General features: G+C 40.2%; 2 protein-coding genes across 3 annotated transcripts in view; one reads left to right on the top strand and one right to left on the bottom strand.

The window, feature by feature from the left end:
- LOC121387304 (DNA primase small subunit-like) overlaps window positions 1-13,557 on the bottom strand; it is a 29,248-nt gene extending 15,691 nt beyond the window's left edge. The window contains exons 1-5 of the mRNA XM_041518326.1: window positions 13,398-13,557; window positions 9,339-9,496; window positions 3,175-3,281; window positions 2,036-2,064; window positions 121-257 (exon numbers count right to left, since the gene is read on the bottom strand). Of these exons, the coding sequence (XP_041374260.1) occupies window positions 121-257; window positions 2,036-2,064; window positions 3,175-3,281; window positions 9,339-9,496; window positions 13,398-13,506 (540 nt within the window). The 5' untranslated portion in view covers window positions 13,507-13,557. The remainder of the gene's footprint in view (window positions 1-120; window positions 258-2,035; window positions 2,065-3,174; window positions 3,282-9,338; window positions 9,497-13,397) is intronic.
- Window positions 13,558-13,781: 224 nt separating this feature from the next.
- LOC121387329 (inositol-trisphosphate 3-kinase homolog) overlaps window positions 13,782-20,218 on the top strand; it is a 100,153-nt gene continuing 93,716 nt past the window's right edge. The window contains exon 1 of one of the 2 annotated variants that reach the window (XM_041518364.1): window positions 13,782-13,862. The gene's annotated coding sequence lies outside the window, so the exon portion shown is untranslated. The remainder of the gene's footprint in view (window positions 13,863-20,218) is intronic. The other variant, XM_041518366.1, reaches the window with a different exon arrangement.

Here is a 20,218-nt window from a genome sequence, read left to right as displayed (position 1 = left end):
TTGTGTGTTTCTGCAATCTTTCACATTTAATAGATAATTTGGCAAATTCTTTCACATAGCCAGAGCTAGCCCTGAAGAGGTTTTTATTATTAAACATTCCTTTTCTTTCCAAACGCTCACCTTGACAACAGTGAGATATTCTGCAATGGCCGACCTTGCCGTCTGCGACAGTTTTCTTGCTCCTTTGTCACACACCCAGCAATGAATACCACGACGACCGGAGTACACCCACAGCAGGTGATCGTAACCGAAATCCTCTACAAAAGCCACCAATCAAAGTGTGTTATTAAGAAAACAACCCAGAAGTATGAACATTTTAACATTGGTGGTTGGGTACTAAAATGCCCTAAACCTTCTCCCAAGTAAAACGAAAAGAGAAAGTTGCACAATCATCTAAAATGGCAGCCAGCATTTAGAATATATATGCAAAGTATCAGCCGAAAACAGAAAGGCAAATTATATTCAGGGCCGTAGCTAGCGGGGGTGCAAGGGGGACAGTTGTCCACCTAGAAGAAATTATAGAAACTTAAAGAAAATTCTCTTCTTAACCTTTTAAGGAGTTTTGGACAGAGTATATAAAAAGGGGGGGGGGGGGGGGCAGGGGGAAACTGAAAGAACCATGTCAACCAGACCTTAATCTACAATTGAAAAAGTAGAAGTGACTTTTGGCGAAAAACCCCATTCATTTCGCCTGCAAGAGTAGGGCCTGATGGAAACATTTTACAAACGATTAAAAATCTGGAAAACATACGTCTCTGTCAAACTCAGAGTAAACAAATAACCATATTATGTCAGTGAGATACTCTGAAAACCACTTGGTCAAATAAAGCACTGCCCGTCTGCATTATAGTGGATTTTTCTTCTTCGTTAACACACAGTATAACAGTAAAATAAAACAATGACAACATGTTGGATGACGCTCACAGTGGGACGTTTTGTCTTTTGTCAACTGCATATTATACTGTCCCCTTTGTTTTTGCCCCCCCCAAGATCCCCACTGCCCCCCCTTCATCGGGGGCTAGTGGGCCAACAGCCCGAACTTCACATATATCAGCCACCACTGTTAGAATGTAAAACTCTGTCAAATGCCATCTGCAATAGAATCTATCACCATCTTCACACACAGCATATGACCATCTTTACATTCACAGTTTTCATTTCAACTCATATATATCTGACCCGTAAATCCAAGATATCATGCCGGTCATCAGGGGCCAACACAGTAACATTTGTAACTTTTTATTAAAAAAATTATTATTGAATCTATTCCATTGTGTGTTAAAACAACCAGTGGTAAAGCCTTAGTTTAAATGGTTGATCCTCGCCGGTGGGCCCATTGGGCTATTTCTTGTCTCACCCTGTCTGTGGGATGGTGCATATAAAAGATCCCTTGCTGCTAGTCAAAAAGAGTAGTTCTATGAAGTGGCGACAGCAGGTTTCCTCTCTCAGTATATGTGTGGTCCTTAACCATATGTCTGACACCATATAACCGTAAATAAAATGTGTTGAGTGCGTCTTTAAATAAAACATTTCCTTCCTTTCTTCCATTGTCAGGTGTAGATAAGGCATTTCCAACCCAAGGGACAAAATGTTTTTTTGTGAGGGCTGAGGTTTACTGAGGCAGTGGGGCTAGACAGATTTATCTATCACTGAGCAAAAGCTGGCTAATTCAATCCAGTGGGCAAGCAGGGTTTCTGCCAGAGGGTAAATCGGGTATGGCGCCATACCCAAAATATAAGGCAATTTTTTTTTTGAGTTAAACGTTTGACAAAATTAATTACTCTTATCATTACTGTATGATTTTTTTTAACCCTAACCCTAAACGTAACCCATTTTCTTTCTGAGGGAGACCCCCCCCATACCCCCTTGTTGACTGTGGTTGCATTCAATTCCATAGCACCATACCCACAAATTTTCTTTCTGGCAGCTACACTGCCAATATAAACCATTTTGCCAAGTGGGAGTAATCTTTGCTTCTCAAATTTTATTCTTCAACCAAAAGCTAAAAATTCATGGCCCTAACTTAAGGTGTTACCCACAGAATGCTGTGGGTGAGCATTTTGCCTAAGGCAAAAACCTTTTAAAACTGCGATAAGTAACAGATTATTAAAGGAACAGTTCTGAGAGTATTGCCATTGTTAAGATGTACAGGACTACCAGAGACGTTTCAAGGACAACACATTTGAATTAAATACATTTTCCTGCATAAAATATCAGTGTCTGTATATTTAAATGTGTTTCTGATCGTCCTGGTATTGTATATATTGTATTATATATATATTTTTCATATGTACGAAATTGTTGGGAGACCAAGTCCAGTTTGGGCTACATACAAATAACAGAACAACAAGAAACACTGACTATACAGACACCTGTATTCTAAAGAAGAAACAATATTTAGTATGTAATTTTAGTCATTACAATATTTGATCAGTCCGAACATCTTACAACGGCAACAAATACAGGACTGTCCCTTTAAGTTTGACCCCTGTAGAATCCTCTTGGTTTTTCTCTTTTAAGTTGTTGACCCAAACAACCATTATCAACGGACACTACGCAGGTGGTAACAAAGTAAACAGAATTCCATTAGTGACCATTACAACCTAGATCCATCATAAGAGCAATGATTCCTTAAGAGCACATAACCATGAACAATAATCAGTCCTTGTTAATTACTGTGGTCTATCTTATCGGTACGTAGGTGTAATTATGTACTCAAAACTAATGTCTTCCTAAAAACACGAGTCCATCTCTCAAAAACCCCCACTGTAAATACTGATAATTTCTCTAAAGATTCAATACACCGATATAAAGTTTGCTTTGTTTAACGACACCACTAGAGCACATGGATTTATAAATCATTGGCTGTTGGATGTCAAACACTTAGTAATTTTGACATTTAATCTTGAGAGGAAACCCGTTACATTTTTCCATTAGTAGCAAGGAATCTTTTATATGCACCATCCAACAGATAAGATAGCACATATGATGGCATTTGATATACCAGTTGTGGTGCACTGGCAGGAATGTGAAATAGCCCAAAGGGCTCACCGATGGGGATCGATCCTAGACCAATCGTGCATTAAGCGAGTGCTTTACCACTGGCCTACACACTTCAAAGAATAAGGTCTACAGTATTCCACCTAAAATCACATGAAGCAATGAACTACGTACGAGCAGCAATTCCTGACGTCATCGTAATCTGTCATGTCGATGTCAAACACTAGCTCCTTCTCCTGGGCCTGGAACGCGGCGGCTTTAACCGTCTTGTGGTCCTTGGGCTGAAAACATGAAACATTCACACACCTTGAACATAGCACCAGTCTAGTCTGAATTAAAATATCTTTATCAGCCTAAACTATGTACCCAGACAAACCAAATTATGCAATTTTGTTAAACCCACTACCTACAAGATATGGTTTTATCTATATGCAAATATATGAGGGGATGAAAACAGAAAACATCCACCCACCTTAAATTTCACATCAGTCTGGTCTGAATTAAAATATCTTTATCAGCCTAAACTATGTACCCAGACAAACCAAATTATGCAATTTTGTTAAACCCACTACCTACAAGATATGGTTTTATCTATATGCAAATATATGAGGGGATGAAAACAGAAAACATTCACACACCTTGAACATAGCATCAGACTGGTCTGAATTAAAATATCTTTATCAGCCTAAACTATGTACCCAGACAAACCAAATTATGCAATTTTGTTAAACCCACTACCTACAAGATATGGTTTTATCTATATGCAAATATATGAGGGGATGAAAACAGAAAACATCCACCCACCTTAAATTTCACATCAGTCTGGTCTGAATTAAAATATCTTTATCAGCCTAAACTATGTACCCAGACAAACCAAATTATGCAATTTTGTTAAACCCACTACCTACAAGATATGGTTTTATCTATATGCAAATATATGAGGGGATGAAAACAGAAAACATCCTCACACCTTGAACATAGCACCAGTCTAGTCTGAATTAAAATATCTTTATCAGCCTAAACTATGTACCCAGACAAACCAAATTATGCAATTTTGTTAAACCCACTACCTACAAGATATGGTTTTATCTATATGCAAATATATGAGGGGATGAAAACAGAAAACATCCACACACCTTAAATTTCACATCAGTCGGGTCTGAATTAAAATATCTTTATCAGCCTAAACTATGTACCCAGACAAACCAAATTATGCAATTTTGTTAAACCCACTACCTACAAGATGTGGTTTTATCTATACTAAAACGCAAAAGAAACGCAGGTCCTGAAAATGCGAAAGAATTGCACTTTGTAAAGCAGTATCTTTGGTGGAATTGAACCTCAACTGTGTTAAAGGACATGGCACACACCCACACCGCAGTCCCACCTGCGTGTCAATTTCATTACCTGTGTGACGTCACGAATTCTCAAAACACGTTGTTTGCACGTGCTGGATCATCCGTATCATGAATCCAGTGCAAACACACTCATTGAAATGCTTATAAAGCCTACACACCTGGATTTAATCGCATAAATTCAATTTGAGTAGTGACAGACAACAGAATCACATTTTAAAAATGCCGCGACTGACGCAACTCCAGCGAGGGATGGCCATCGGGATGTTGCAAGCCGGACAGACCCGTACTGCTGTAGCCAGACAATTGGGATGTCATGTTTCGACAATCGCACGCCTTTCTCAACGTCACCAAATCACTGGATCTGTGAACGATCGACCACGCACCGGCCGCCCGAGGGTGACAACCGCAGCCCTAGACCGGTACATCCGGGTGACCCACCTTAGGAATCGGATGCTGCCAGCAGCTAACACCGCTCACCAGGTGCGTGGTCCACGTGGTCCAGTGTCCGCCGATACCGTCCGACGCCGTCTGAGGGCAGCAGGACTCCATAACCGCCGTCCTTATGTGGGACCAATATTGACCCCTCGGCACCGCCAACAACGTCAACAGTGGGCGCAACAACATCAAAGATGGCGACGTGGCCAGTGGCAACAAGTTCTGTTTACTGATGAGAGCCGTTACAATGTTTCCAACGCTGATGGCCGAATCCGAGTATGGCGACGTCGACATGAACGTTACTCCGACTGCTGCGTTCTGCAGGCCGACCGATGGGGCGGGGGTAGTGTGATGGTGTGGGGTGGGTTCTCATTCAATCACAGAACACAACTTCATGTGTTCAGACAACGCGTTAATGCCGCCGTGTACCAAAATGACGTCATCAACAATCACGTCGTTCCCTTCTTTGCCGCTCACCCACGTGTGCGCTTGCTGCAGCAAGACAATGCCAGGCCGCACACTGCCAGGGCAACACAGGCGTTGCTGGCTCAGCACAACATCCCAACGTTGCCGTGGCCAGCCTTATCACCGGACATGGCGCCTATCGAACACGTCTGGGATGAAATCGGACGTCGCCTTCAGGCTCGCGGACAACCTCAGAATATGCAGGCGCTGGAGGCAGCATTGGTCCATGAATGGAACTCACTCCCTCAGGCATTCTTTCAACGGCTTGTCAACTCAATGAGGAGACGTTGCACTGCCTGTTTGAATGCCCAGGGTGGTCACACGCGATACTGACTTTGACAATGCTACAGGTCGTCTCTTTCATATTTTTAACATGGACCCCCACCCTACTTTATGACATGAAACAATAGCCAAAAAGGAATTCAATCAAAAATTTCCAACACCAATGTGTGCCGAATTGGTGTAGCTCCAAAATAAATGTTGAAATCTTCATTTCGTTTTGTTTTTTTAATATTTTATATCCAATTTAATGAGAACCTGCGTTTCTTTTGCGTTTTAGTATATATGCACATATATGAGGGGATGAAAACAGAAAACATCCTCACTCGTTGAACATAGCATCAGACTGGTCTGAATTAAAATATCTTTATCAGCCTAAACTATGTACCCAGACAAACCAAATTATGCAATTTTGTTAAACCCACTACCTACAAGATATGGTTTTATCTATATGCAGATATATGAGGGGATGAAAACAGAAAACATCCTCACACCTTGAACATAGCACCAGTCTAGTCTGAATTAAAATATCTTTATCAGCCTAAACTATGTACCCAGACAAACCAAATTATGCAATTTTGTTAAACCCACTACCTACAAGATATGGTTTTATCTATATGCAAATATATGAGGGGATGAAAACAGAAAACATCCACACACCTTAAATTTCACATCAGTCGGGTCTGAATTAAAATATCTTTATCAGCCTAAACTATGTACCCAGACAAACCAAATTATGCAATTTTGTTAAACCCACTACCTACAAGATGTGGTTTTATCTATACTAAAACGCAAAAGAAACGCAGGTCCTGAAAATGCGAAAGAATTGCACTTTGTAAAGCAGTATCTTTGGTGGAATTGAACCTCAACTGTGTTAAAGGACATGGCACACACCCACACCGCAGTCCCACCTGCGTGTCAATTTCATTACCTGTGTGACGTCACGAATTCTCAAAACACGTTGTTTGCACGTGCTGGATCATCCGTATCATGAATCCAGTGCAAACACACTCATTGAAATGCTTATAAAGCCTACACACCTGGATTTAATCGCATAAATTCAATTTGAGTAGTGACAGACAACAGAATCACATTTTAAAAATGCCGCGACTGACGCAACTCCAGCGAGGGATGGCCATCGGGATGTTGCAAGCCGGACAGACCCGTACTGCTGTAGCCAGACAATTGGGATGTCATGTTTCGACAATCGCACGCCTTTCTCAACGTCACCAAATCACTGGATCTGTGAACGATCGACCACGCACCGGCCGCCCGAGGGTGACAACCGCAGCCCTAGACCGGTACATCCGGGTGACCCACCTTAGGAATCGGATGCTGCCAGCAGCTAACACCGCTCACCAGGTGCGTGGTCCACGTGGTCCAGTGTCCGCCGATACCGTCCGACGCCGTCTGAGGGCAGCAAGACTCCGTAACCGCCGTCCTTATGTGGGACCAATATTGACCCCTCGGCACCGCCAACAACGTCAACAGTGGGCGCAACAACATCAAAGATGGCGACGTGGCCAGTGGCAACAAGTTCTGTTTACTGATGAGAGCCGTTACAATGTTTCCAACGCTGATGGCCGAATCCGAGTATGGCGACGTCGACATGAACGTTACTCCGACTGCTGCGTTCTGCAGGCCGACCGATGGGGCGGGGGTAGTGTGATGGTGTGGGGTGGGTTCTCATTCAATCACAGAACACAACTTCATGTGTTCAGACAACGCGTTAATGCCGCCGTGTACCAAAATGACGTCATCAACAATCACGTCGTTCCCTTCTTTGCCGCTCACCCACGTGTGCGCTTGCTGCAGCAAGACAATGCCAGGCCGCACACTGCCAGGGCAACACAGGCGTTGCTGGCTCAGCACAACATCCCAACGTTGCCGTGGCCAGCCTTATCACCGGACATGGCGCCTATCGAACACGTCTGGGATGAAATCGGACGTCGCCTTCAGGCTCGCGGACAACCTCAGAATATGCAGGCGCTGGAGGCAGCATTGGTCCATGAATGGAACTCACTCCCTCAGGCATTCTTTCAACGGCTTGTCAACTCAATGAGGAGACGTTGCACTGCCTGTTTGAATGCCCAGGGTGGTCACACGCGATACTGACTTTGACAATGCTACAGGTCGTCTCTTTCATATTTTTAACATGGACCCCCACCCTACTTTATGACATGAAACAATAGCCAAAAAGGAATTCAATCAAAAATTTCCAACACCAATGTGTGCCGAATTGGTGTAGCTCCAAAATAAATGTTGAAATCTTCATTTCGTTTTGTTTTTTTAATATTTTATATCCAATTTAATGAGAACCTGCGTTTCTTTTGCGTTTTAGTATATATGCACATATATGAGGGGATGAAAACAGAAAACATCCTCACTCGTTGAACATAGCATCAGACTGGTCTGAATTAAAATATCTTTATCAGCCTAAACTATGTACCCAGACAAACCAAATTATGCAATTTTGTTAAACCAACTACCTACAAGAAGTACTCCACTCACAGAAGTACTCCACTCGTAGAAGTACATTTATATAGAAATACACCCGACTATAAAAATAAGAAGTCAAGCACTTAAGTAGAAGTACACATCCACTATAGAAGTACACTTACAACTAACCCACTGTCCTGGAAAGACAGCTGAGGTGTGTGTGCCCAGGACAGCATGCTTGAACCTTAATTGAATATAAGCATGAAAATAAGTTGAAATGAAATAGAAGTACACCAGACTTATTATCATGAAGCCCATTGGACTATTTCTCCTCACAGCCAGTGCACCATGATTGGTATATCAAAGGCCGTGGTATATGTTATCCTGTCTGTGGGATGATGCATATAAAAAGATCACTTACTACTAATGGAAAAATGTTGCAGGTTTCCTCTCTAAGACTATATATTGCAATTACCAAATGTCCGACATCCAACAGTCGATGATTATTATATCAATGTGCTCTAGTGGTGTTGTTAAACAAAACAAACTTCTAAACCAATGTCCATGAATACATAAAAAGTTTGTTTTGTTTAACGACACCACTAGAACACATTGATTAATTAATCATCGGCTACTGGATATCAAACGTTTGGTACCAGTTATGACTCATAGTCATCAGAGGAAAGAAAGAAAGAAATGTTTTATTTAACGACGCACTCAACACATTTTATTTACGGTTATATGACATCAGACATATGGTTAAGGACCACACAGATATAGAGAGAGGAAACCTGCTGTCGCCACTTCATGGGCTACTCTTTCTGATTAGCAGCAAAGGATCTTTTATATGCACCATCCCACAGACAGGGTAGTACATACCATGGCCTTTGATATACCAGTCATGGAGCACTGGCTGGAACAAGAAATAGCCCAATGGACACACCAACGGGGATAGATCCTACACCGACCGTGCATCAAGCGAACGCTTTACCACTGGACTACGTCCCGCCCATTAACTAAATAGCAGATGACATAACAGTCCATACACAGATCTGCCTTTTGAAAACAACCATAACTTTTTTTGGTGATTTTAGCAAGTAAATTTTTATTTCAATTGCTAGGGCTAAAAAATAGGACTACTTTTTACAGACCGTGACTTAAAGCCCTGGGATAAGATATGGCAGACCCACAAGGCATATGATCAATTCAGGAACAGCCCAAGAAGTGGCGACAGCGGGTTTCCTCCCTCATTATCTGTGTGGTCCTTAACCATATGTCTGACGCCATATAACAGTAAATAAAAAGCGGTGAGTGCGTCGTTAAATAAAAAAATTCCTTCTTAGTCACAAAGTTGTGACATACTCTGTGAGAGAAGACGGCACCAATGTCAATCTTGTACGGACATCTTTTCTGTATCTCCTTTTCCAGGTCTTGCTGATCAGGAAACGACTGGTATCGAATGTAAACATCGTCTTTCAGTGTGAAGGAAAACTCTCGGTTTGTGAAATAGTGTTTCGGAACTGTAAAGAGAAAATGAAATTTTAGTCTTTAAAACAGAAATTACCACCAGAATGCAGTATATGGCGATGATAAAGATGACTACACAACAAAAACCAGGAGTGGATCCAGGAAATATTTAGCTGGAGAGAGGTCTAGCCCAAGTACTCTGACGGTAAGAGACCATAACGGACATTTGGGTAGTTATCACGTTCTCTTACCTTCGGAAAACAAATCTATATCAATATTACGCAATCCAAATGGTAGTGGAAGATTCTTGAAGTAACCAACAACAACCATGAATTTAATTGACTGCATTCTCATAATTTCTATCGGTCTACAGGCTGGTAGGTAATGGGTTCGAATCCCAGTCGAGGCATGAGGTTTTTAATCCAGATACCGACTCCAAACCCTGAGTGAGTGCTCCGCAAGGCTTAATGGATAGGTGTAAACCACTTGCACCTACCAGTGATCCATAAATGGTTCAACAAAGACCATGGTTTGTGCTATCCTGCCTGTGGAAAGCGCAAATAAAATATCCTTTGCTGCTAATCGGAAAGAGTAGCCCATGAATTGGCGACAGTGGGTTTCCTCTCAAAATCTACATATTTTACAGGCTGAAATCAACAACAAGCATTTATTACAACCCAGAACCAGGCATTGAAATAAGTCGAGAATGGTCATTCAGGTTACCGGGAGGTTACATTTCAACAGGGAACGGTAGTAATCCAAGACTTCCACATTTCATTTTCTCTAAGGAATTGCATTGATGTTCGTGCGCACTTGTGCAATTGCAAGCAATTATAGTCATTCCGTATTTAAGCAGTGTCCACTAGATACATTTAATTCTCGTATGAAATTGCACCAATGTTCGTGTGCACTTGTGTAAATGCAAGTAATTTCTGCAATCCGCATTCAAGCAGCGCGCACTAGATAAATTTAGTTCTGGTTTGATTCCATGCTTGTAAAAATACCTAAATTCTAAGAATGCCAGAGTTTCAGCCAGTATACACCCATCCCACTTCTAAGGCCTATGACATTAAATAAACAAACATACAGAAATATGGGGGTGGGTGGATGTTTATGGAGGGTGTTATTTTTTCTTTCTTCCTTTTTTCCCAAATAAAAATTTGAGAGCTTTTTTATTTTATTATTGAGCTCATTATTTCTTTAGATAGCAATCTTTATGTTAATTTGAATTGCTTTTTAAAAAAAAAAAAATTATTTTTTATCAAGTGACCCATCAATCCCCCACCACAAACAATTTCATAATTGTGCCATGTTGTTGCTGTTGATTTCAGTGTCATGATAAATGCTTGTTGTGATTTCTGCTTGCAAAATACCTCGGCTAAGAATGCTGACTTCACAGTATACTCCATTTATTTATTAAAAACCCAAAAAACCAACGTTAATAAAATAAAAATGTACGGTCTTTTTAAAATCCAGTTAACTTATTAAATGTCACCTCACAGTCTTACAAATATATATCAAAAATTATTTAACAAATATGATTATTGTAAACTAATTTTATTCAGTGTACATTTAACTGCAATTTGTATAAATACTGCATGTTCATTTCCCGCGATCACGATCTACAAGCATGCTCTCGACCATGGGTACGAAATTAACAAAGACAAAGGAATAAATAAAAACTGCAGTTAGATATTCATTGATGCGAACTACTACGGCTGACTCTGAAGCGTGACATATATTCGCGCAGAGAGCTGTCCTCAGTTCAGCCACTGAACGTTCTTCCTAACATTCGCGAACTATTTGATTGGTGTTTGTCGTGTCCATTTGGTTTAACGTGAAGCGTACAAACCAGTTTAGCGAATGTTTTGTTTTCGCTCTGTCTGGCTGAATTCAGCCCTTGAGATAGCCTACATATCTTTCAGCCCTGAACTGGCATGTGTATTCAAACTGACACGCACCGTTGGTCTGTTTTTATTACTTTGGTTCAAAGATTTTACAAAGTAAAATTAACAAGTTACGGATCTCCCAGACATTGCTGTCATACATGTTGAATGTATGCCGTTAAAATTCATAACCGTGATTATTAAAATAAGCAAACATTATAAGGCCTAGCCACGCTGAATTCTGTATGACACCGTTTCTTGTTATCAGTCGCGAGATTGCTATTACACTAATTGAATATTTCGTATTATTATTATGTTTGAGGTGTCGGATAGATTATGTAATCGTTTGTTCACATCAGAAAACGGCGTAGCCAAAATTTTAGCCACTTGCAAAATTTTATTAGCCATTTTTCATTTTTATTAGCCAATGGCTAATTTGGCTACCGACAGCGCGAGCCCTGGTAATTTTGATCCAGGTTGAGCCCTGCTGTAGTATGGGTATTAGTGATTAAAATGTGTTTTGTTTTTTCAACAGGGAAGCCGAAACTGATCAATGTAAATGTATTTAAACATAGGATTGTTGTTGTATTACAGTGAGAATTTTTGACTACTGTTTCGATAGATTCCAGGTTGTTTCGCCCTAAAACCATTTTGAACCCTGCATTGTTTCGCCCTTAGTCCTATTCACCCAGGGTTGGTGTGCCCTAAATCTCATTCATACTGAGTCGTTTTGCCCCCCAAAATAAATATATTTATTAGAGTTTTGAATTCTTTTTTCTTCTGTTTATTCCTTACCAAATATTAGGTAATGTTCTGTCTTTGGATACTAATGCTGTATCAGCTGTTTCTTTTCTGTCAGCTGAAGCTAGGTGAAATCAAGATACCGTACTCGGCTTTTGAATCTCAGCTGGGTATGTAGTATATTTAATAAGAAACCACAGCACATCAGTAGTATGCAGCAGTGTGAGTCTAATGCCTGTACGTATTTCCTGTACCTATATGGCTTGAGTAAATGATATTGGAAATAAACAAAATTATAAATAATTTTTATCTGTAAATTTTATATAAACATGCAATATAGATCGCAATGTGTGACATCTAAAAATCAATGAACATAGGATAAATCAATGAATAAATATACGGTAATTATTAACAAAATAAAATTATGGCGAATCGAAACATGAGGCGAAACAACTCGTTTAGAGGTACGAATCGACCCTGTTTAAAATGACTTGGGTGAACTAGTAACAAGGGCGAAATTACCTGTTACCGTTTCGATATTGATATACTATATAGGTTGTTTTCCGATAAGAGAGCATGATAAATGGGTACCAGACGTTTCGCCCCCAAGCCAGTTCGCCCCCAAACAGGATGTCAGTTTGCCATCACGTGCTTAACCAGTTCGCCCCCACAAAGATAATCCCTCAATTAGATACCAATAATTCTTTTTACTCAAATTATTTCTTTATTCTTAAAACAGACCCTATCTCTTGCAGGAATGGATGTTTTAATAAATGTTGATGTGATTTATATCTATATCTATATATATTAATTAAACTGGTGATTATATCATCGGCGTCCAGACTGACTTGTGACCCATCCAAATCGTGGAAAGACAACAATCCCTCCCTTCTAAGAAAAGAAACACACATACAGTTTAACATGTCTCGACTCTCTAAAAAAATACAATAATTGATTAAAAGTAACAAATAATTGGGAGTTGGGGGCGAACTGACTAAAAGTTGGGGGCGAACAAGTCAAACTGGGGGCGAACTGCCTTGGGTGCAAAACGTCGTCATCATCATCATCATCATCATGGTGACGGTCATGGATTCATGATAAACTAAAGGCACGCGAAAATATAACTAGACACCTCCAATCATCCTAAAAACTAAAATATGCGTTAAATACTTTTAATTATACTCCAGACTGCAGCTTTAAAATTTAAATTAACAAACGAAACAACAACAAATTGACATGATTATGATGTAGATGTGTCACACGTCCGGTCCTGGGGTTTTAATTTTTTACGAATTAGTGATTACAAATAGAATTTTTACCAACTTACCTCCCCCATAATGCAGCCACCTGTAATAAGGACCGTATGGGAAAAGACGTTTGTAATAAATTGGTAAGAGATCAGGCAGTTCCGCCGGATCATACTTGTTACTGTTCATAATCCTGATAATTTACGATTAAAATTATTATTGTTTACGTTTGCTAAATCTCCCGCCAAATTACCAATCCCATTTGCGATCAAACACAATATCGTAAAAAACCATAAAACTACTTGATAAATTTATAATGTACAATGTATGTTATAAAATAAATAGATGTTGACATTATTATTTTAAATATATGTTTTTAAAGAGTGATTTGTAATCTAAAGCATTTTACGACTACCATCGCTGTGAAACGGTCGAGGTCAAAGGTTATTCGTTGTTTAGTACTCGGTAATGCGATAATGTTACTTGTACCTGAGTTAGCAGAGGCGGTTTTCTGTCTGTGACAATACAGCAACTGACATTTCTTGGTAATAATTAATAGTGGAAATAATTAGAGAGGCGTTATGCCATATTACAAAACAAACTTGGGTATGCATGTTGCGGAATTGTAGTAGTGAGTCGGCAAGTGCAGATTAACATGGGGGAGGAGACAGTTGACCCCCCCCCCCCCCCCAACTCCCACGCCAATACTGTCAAAGATCCCCGGCTGCATAGTTCTTGTACATTAATTTTAACTTTATCATCCAGTGACAATTGTACACTTCGCCGTTTTGCTGGACGTTCAGACTTGTTCGGTGTTCAAGATTAACGGTATCCCGATATCCCGGGGATACCAGAATTTAATTTTGGATACCAGACTTCAAGAACCCAGTATCCCACCGGGATACCGTATAATGGTGGGGTTTTTGGGGGGGGGGTTTTTTAAATCCAGCATTTTTATTTTTCACTGAAACAGTGAAAGTCGTCATTTTCTGGTGAAGTTAAGTAACATTATTTTCGAGCTTGTACCCAGTAACCGTAACAATATGTCTCCCAACTTGTACCCAGTCTGATGCTACACTGGAGCAATAGCGGCATAACAATAGACTGGGAACCGCTACGTCGCTATTGTTTTTGTTGGATATTTCCTCCCTTCAAATTTTATTTGAGATATTGATTCCACATCAGCAGAAAATTGATAGGCCTACCAATAGGTTTATCATTAGTAATGTCAGAAACACTTATAGATTACTGCTAAATATTAATTTATGTCAGTATTACTTAAAAATAGATGCATCAAATCTTTTTGCCGATTCTGTTTGATTGCAAATTTCACAAATCCGCGAGTTTGATTGCGGCATAGACTGGGAACGAGAACAGTGTCATCCAAGTTTGTTACAATGTTATTTATGAATTTCATTTAAGTGGGATACTAAATTCTCAGGTGGGATACCAGATTTTGAAATGTTAGTATCCAACTGGGACTGCCCAAAATTTTAAATCTCGAACACTAATGTTTATAATTGATATGGAAAGTTAAATGGTATTGACACATCTATGAAGCAGATACACCACAGTAAACAGATACTGACTTATTAGTACCCTACCGATCCAACCAGAGGGGACTATAGGTTTCATCTCCGTCTGTCTGTCTGTCCCACATATGTTTTTTGCAGAAGGCTTTGAGATATTGAGCTGAAATTTTGTGTATAGGTTTATCACATACTGTTACAGATCAAGTTTGACTTTTATGGCCATTTACTTATTTTTGACACAGTTATGGTTCTTGAACTTAGGAGATGTGAAAACATTTTTTCCAGATTTTTGCAATGCATGGAGATATCAAGATGAAATTTTGTATATAGCTTTATCATTTGTATATAACTTTACAGATCAAGTTGAAGTTTAGTGATGATTTACCCACTTTTCAGAATTATGGCCCTTGAATTTAGGAGATACGAAAAATTGTTGGACCCAGTAAGGGACATGTATTGCTTTAGCAGTACTCTCAAAATGCTAGTTTAGCTAAAGAAACATCATGCAATAGAAATGTTGAGAAAGAAAGAAATGTTTTATTTAATGACACACTCAACACATTTTATTAAATATTATTTACGGTTATATGGCATCAGACATATGGTTAAGGACCACACAGATTTTGAGGGGAAACCCGCTGTCGCTACTACATGGACTACTCTTTCCGATTAGCAGCAAGGGATCTTATATTTGCACTTCCCACAGACAAGATGGCACAAACCATGGCCTTTGTTGAACCAGTTATGGGTCACTGGTCAGTGCAAGTGGTTTACACCTACCCATTGAGCCTTGCGGAGCACTCACTCAGAGTTTGGAGTCGGTATCTGGATTAAAAATCCCATGCCTCGACTGGGATCCGAACCCAGTACCTACCAGCCTGTAGACCGATAGAACTTATGAGAATGCAGTGAATTAAATTCATGGTTGTTGTTGGTTACTTCTGTAAAGTAATCAGATATAAACAGCAACAAATTGGATAGGAAGAGGTAATAATCTCATTCCCAATAAATACAGCGCACAGGTTTATTTCTGTTAAATAATAATAATAAAATTTGTGACGGATGTGACATTTTGTTTTTTTCAATATCTTTATTCAAAATCCACAATGAAGAAAATCTTTATCATAGACATAGAAACATTAAATAATTTGTGACGGACGTGACATTTTGGTTTTTTGGTCATGAATTATGTAATTAGTTAATTAATTTTTATAGCTACATGTAACTTAAACTGAACCATTCAGTCAACATCGGACATTTCCGTAACATCAGTTAGAAAGTTGAATTAGATACAAATTATGTAATACATGTATATGCACTGAAATAAAATAAATAAATGGCAAATTCGTAATTTGTATTTACATGAATTTATTACTAAACAATTTGAATATTTCAACAACAAAAACCCCCAGCACTGTCCACTTTCCAGAAATGTAGTCGTGTTAAAAGTAACGCTATATGCTAAGGCCCATTCGTGCATTAATTCTTTGATTGGTATTACAGTTCATCTCACAGATACCTTAACATGAGCTGTACTCAAAAAATCATTACTGACAGCCGCTTAACAAACAACATCACAAGTGTTGTAACGAAAGAATTGCATGGCTATTGTTGCAAGGTTGACGTTGTAATGTCTCTGCATTCTCATAATTTCTATCGGTCTACAGGCTGGTAGGTACTGGGTTCGGATCCCAGTCGAGGCATGGGATTTTTAATCCAGATACCGACTCCAAAGGTTGTAATGACCAACTGCGCAAGCACAGCAATTGTTAGTACTGTTTGGTAGTTTACCATATGATATTTGATGGATCACCAGTTCGAAGGAAATATAGTATTAACACAGATGGGAATGATAATTTAGTTCAATTGAAGGCTTATAGTTGACCCGTCAGCAGTTAATATAAGGGTTTACCGAACAAAAAACTCGAGACTTCGTTTTTGGTTCGAGCGTTGCGGTGTGTTCGACCCTTCCGAGGTCCAGCCAACAAAATTCTGCTGTATGTGTGGTGGTCTAGGAAAAATGATCACATGGCAAAAAAAATTGCATGTCAAAATTACCAAATGTGTTGACATCCAATAGCCAATGATTAATAAGTTAATGTGCTCTAGTGGTGTTAAACCTTTTTTTTTCCTAACCCAACCTCTAATACATATCTCAACTACAGATATTCTGTTCATTCATTCCCATTCCAACCAGTGCACCACAACTGGACAAAGGCTGTGGTATGTGCTTTCCTGTCTGTAGAGAAGTGCATATAAAAGATCCCTTGCTGCATTAGGAAAAATGTAGCAGGTTTCCTCTGATGACTAGACCGGCCTCGGTGGTGCAGTGGTTAAGCCATCAGACTACAGGCTGGTAAGTACTGGGTTCAGATCCCAGTCGAGGCATGGGAATTTTTAATCCAGATACCGACTCCAAACCCTGAGTGAGTGCTCCACAAGGCTCAGTGGGTAGGTGTAAACCACTTGCACTGACCAGTGATCCATAACTGGTTCAACAAAGGCCATGGTTTGTGCTATCCTGCCTGTGGGAAGCGCAAATAAAAGATCCCTTGCTGCCTATCGTAAAAGAATAGCCTATGTGGTGACAGCGGGTTTCCTGTAAAAAAACAGTGTCAGAATGACCATATGTTTGACGTCAAATAGCTGATGTGCTCTAGTGGCGTCGTTAAATCAAAACAAATTTTACTTTCCTCTGATGACTACGGATCATTTACCAAATGTTTGACATCCAGTAGCCAATGATTAATAAATCAATGTGCACTGGTGGTGTTGTTAAACAAAATAAACCTTATTTATTATCATTTCGGTCATTTGTAGTTATTTTCATATTTATATCCTATTATTAATTAAGGTTCAAGCACACTGTCAAGGACAGTGGGTTAGTGGTTAGTGGTTAGTGAGAGAGAAGAGGGTTTAGTGGTCTTACACCTATCCATTGAGTCGTTAAAACTTACTCTGGGTGGGAGTCGGTACCGGGATGTGAACCCTGTACCTACCAGCCTTAAAGGCATACTGTCACGAATTTAAGGACCTTATTTCTCTAAAAATGGATAATAAATAAAAAATTACATTAATTGTTGGAAACCAAATCTAACTATCACATCACCTTAACTGAACAATGATGGAGTGAAATCCATGTTGACCCTCTCGGCAATTTTAGTTGCTGAATTATGGACCATTGCCATAATTCAATAATTTTTACAAAATATTAATAAATGGAGTATGGTGGTTATGAAGATGGTTCAATAAAGTACATTTAGGGACAAATTAAATTATTTTTGTTCAGGTAATACTTTGTTAGACCATTAAATAGGTCAGTGGTCTGTGACAATATGCCTTTAAGTCAGATGGCTCAACCACGACACCACTGAGACTGGCTACTGCTGTTGGTGCCAACATTAATTTCAAAGATTGAAAAAAAACCCTGGATTGACTGAGTCCTCTACAGTCATACTAAGCCCACCTCAAACCTCCATTGTGTTGCTATCATGGTAACATACATATGTATCAAAGGATTGAAAGAGATTTTATTATCTCTTTGAAAACAAAAATCCCCACATACATGTATATTAACCTGTATTCTAATAGCATTGCATGTTGAAACATGATAGAAACTCAATACTGAATATCATTTGGCAAGATTTCAGATTTTTTATTTATTATTTGAAGATATTCATCATATGTTCACATAGAATTGCCATATTATTACTGCATGTACCCCTGCCTTGCATGTACATGTACTTTTACGTTTAGTTGTATGTTTTTCTGTTTACTCTGAACGTTTCATACAGATTATTCTTTGGAAGGCTTGATCACGTAAGTATAGCATGTTTTTTTTTGCTTTGACCCTTGTTTATTATACAATGTATTTAACTAAATTCTTATCTTCTTTCTTTACTTATTTTCGTGCTTATATCCAATTAAGGTTCAAGCATGCTGTCGTGGGCACACACCTCAGCTATCTGGGCTGTCTGTCCAGGACAGTGGTTTAGTTGTTAATTGGTTAGTTGGAGAGACGAGTGTGTAGTGGTCTTACACCTACCCATTGAGTTGTTAAAACTCGCTCTGGGTGTGAGCTGGTACCGGGCTGCGAACCCTGTACCTACCAGCCTGTAGTCCGATGGCTTGACCATGACACCACCGAGGCCGGTCTAACCTATCAGCCTTATGTCCGATGGCTTAACCACGACACCACCTAGGCCGGTCTAACCTATCAGCCTTATGTCCGATGGCTTAACCACGACACCACCGAGGCCGGTCTAACCTATCAGCCTTATGTCCGATGGCTTAACCACGACACCACCTAGGCCGGTCTAACCTATCAGCCTTATGTCCGATGGCTTAACCACGACACCACCTAGGCCGGTCTAACCTATCAGCCTTATGTCCGATGGCTTAACCACGACACCACCTAGGCCGGTCTAACCTATCAGCCTTATGTCCGATGGCTTAACCACAACACCACCTAGGCCGGTCTAACCTATCAGCCTTATGTCCGATGGCTTAACCACGACACCACCTAGGCCGGTCTAACCTATCAGCCTTATGTCCGATGGCTTAAACACGACACCACCGAGGCCGGTCTAACCTATCAGCCTTATGTCCGATGGCTTAACCACGACACCACCTAGGCCGGTCTAACCTATCAGCCTTATGTCCGATGGCTTAACCACGACACCACCTAGGCCGGTCTAACCTATCAGCCTTATGTCCGATGGCTTAACCACGACACCACCTAGGCCGGTCTAACCTATCAGCCTTATGTCCGATGGCTTAACCACGACACCACCTAGGCCGGTCTAACCTATCAGCCTTATGTCCGATGGCTTAACCACAACACCACCTAGGCCGGTCTAACCTATCAGCCTTATGTCCGATGGCTTAACCACGACACCACCGAGGCCGGTCTAACCTATCAGCCTTATGTCCGATGGCTTAACCACAACACCACCTAGGCCGGTCTAACCTATCAGCCTTATGTCCGATGGCTTAACCACGACACCACCTAGGCCGGTCTAACCTATCAGCCTTATGTCCGATGGCTTAACCACGACACCACCTAGGCCGGTCTAACCTATCAGCCTTATGTCCGATGGCTTAACCACGACACCACCTAGGCCGGTCTAACCTATCAGCCTTATGTCCGGTGGCTTAACCACAACACCACCTAGGCCGGTCTAACCTATCAGCCTTATGTCCGATGGCTTAACCACGACACCACCGAGGCCGGTCTAACTAAATTTATTTCATGGTTCTAAAAACAATTTCAGAATCTAGCTCGGTCAGTGAATTGCTTGTCTGTTTTTTCATTTTAACCAGATCCCATAATGACTAGTCACTGCTCAATTTTAAGGATTTTGGTCGCT

Source organism: Gigantopelta aegis, chromosome 13 (genome assembly GCF_016097555.1).
Source record: "Gigantopelta aegis isolate Gae_Host chromosome 13, Gae_host_genome, whole genome shotgun sequence".
In the NCBI taxonomy this organism is placed as follows: domain Eukaryota; kingdom Metazoa; phylum Mollusca; class Gastropoda; order Neomphalida; family Peltospiridae; genus Gigantopelta; species Gigantopelta aegis.
Note: the sequence above shows the minus strand (reverse complement) of the source record. Positions and strands in the feature narration are given on the sequence as shown.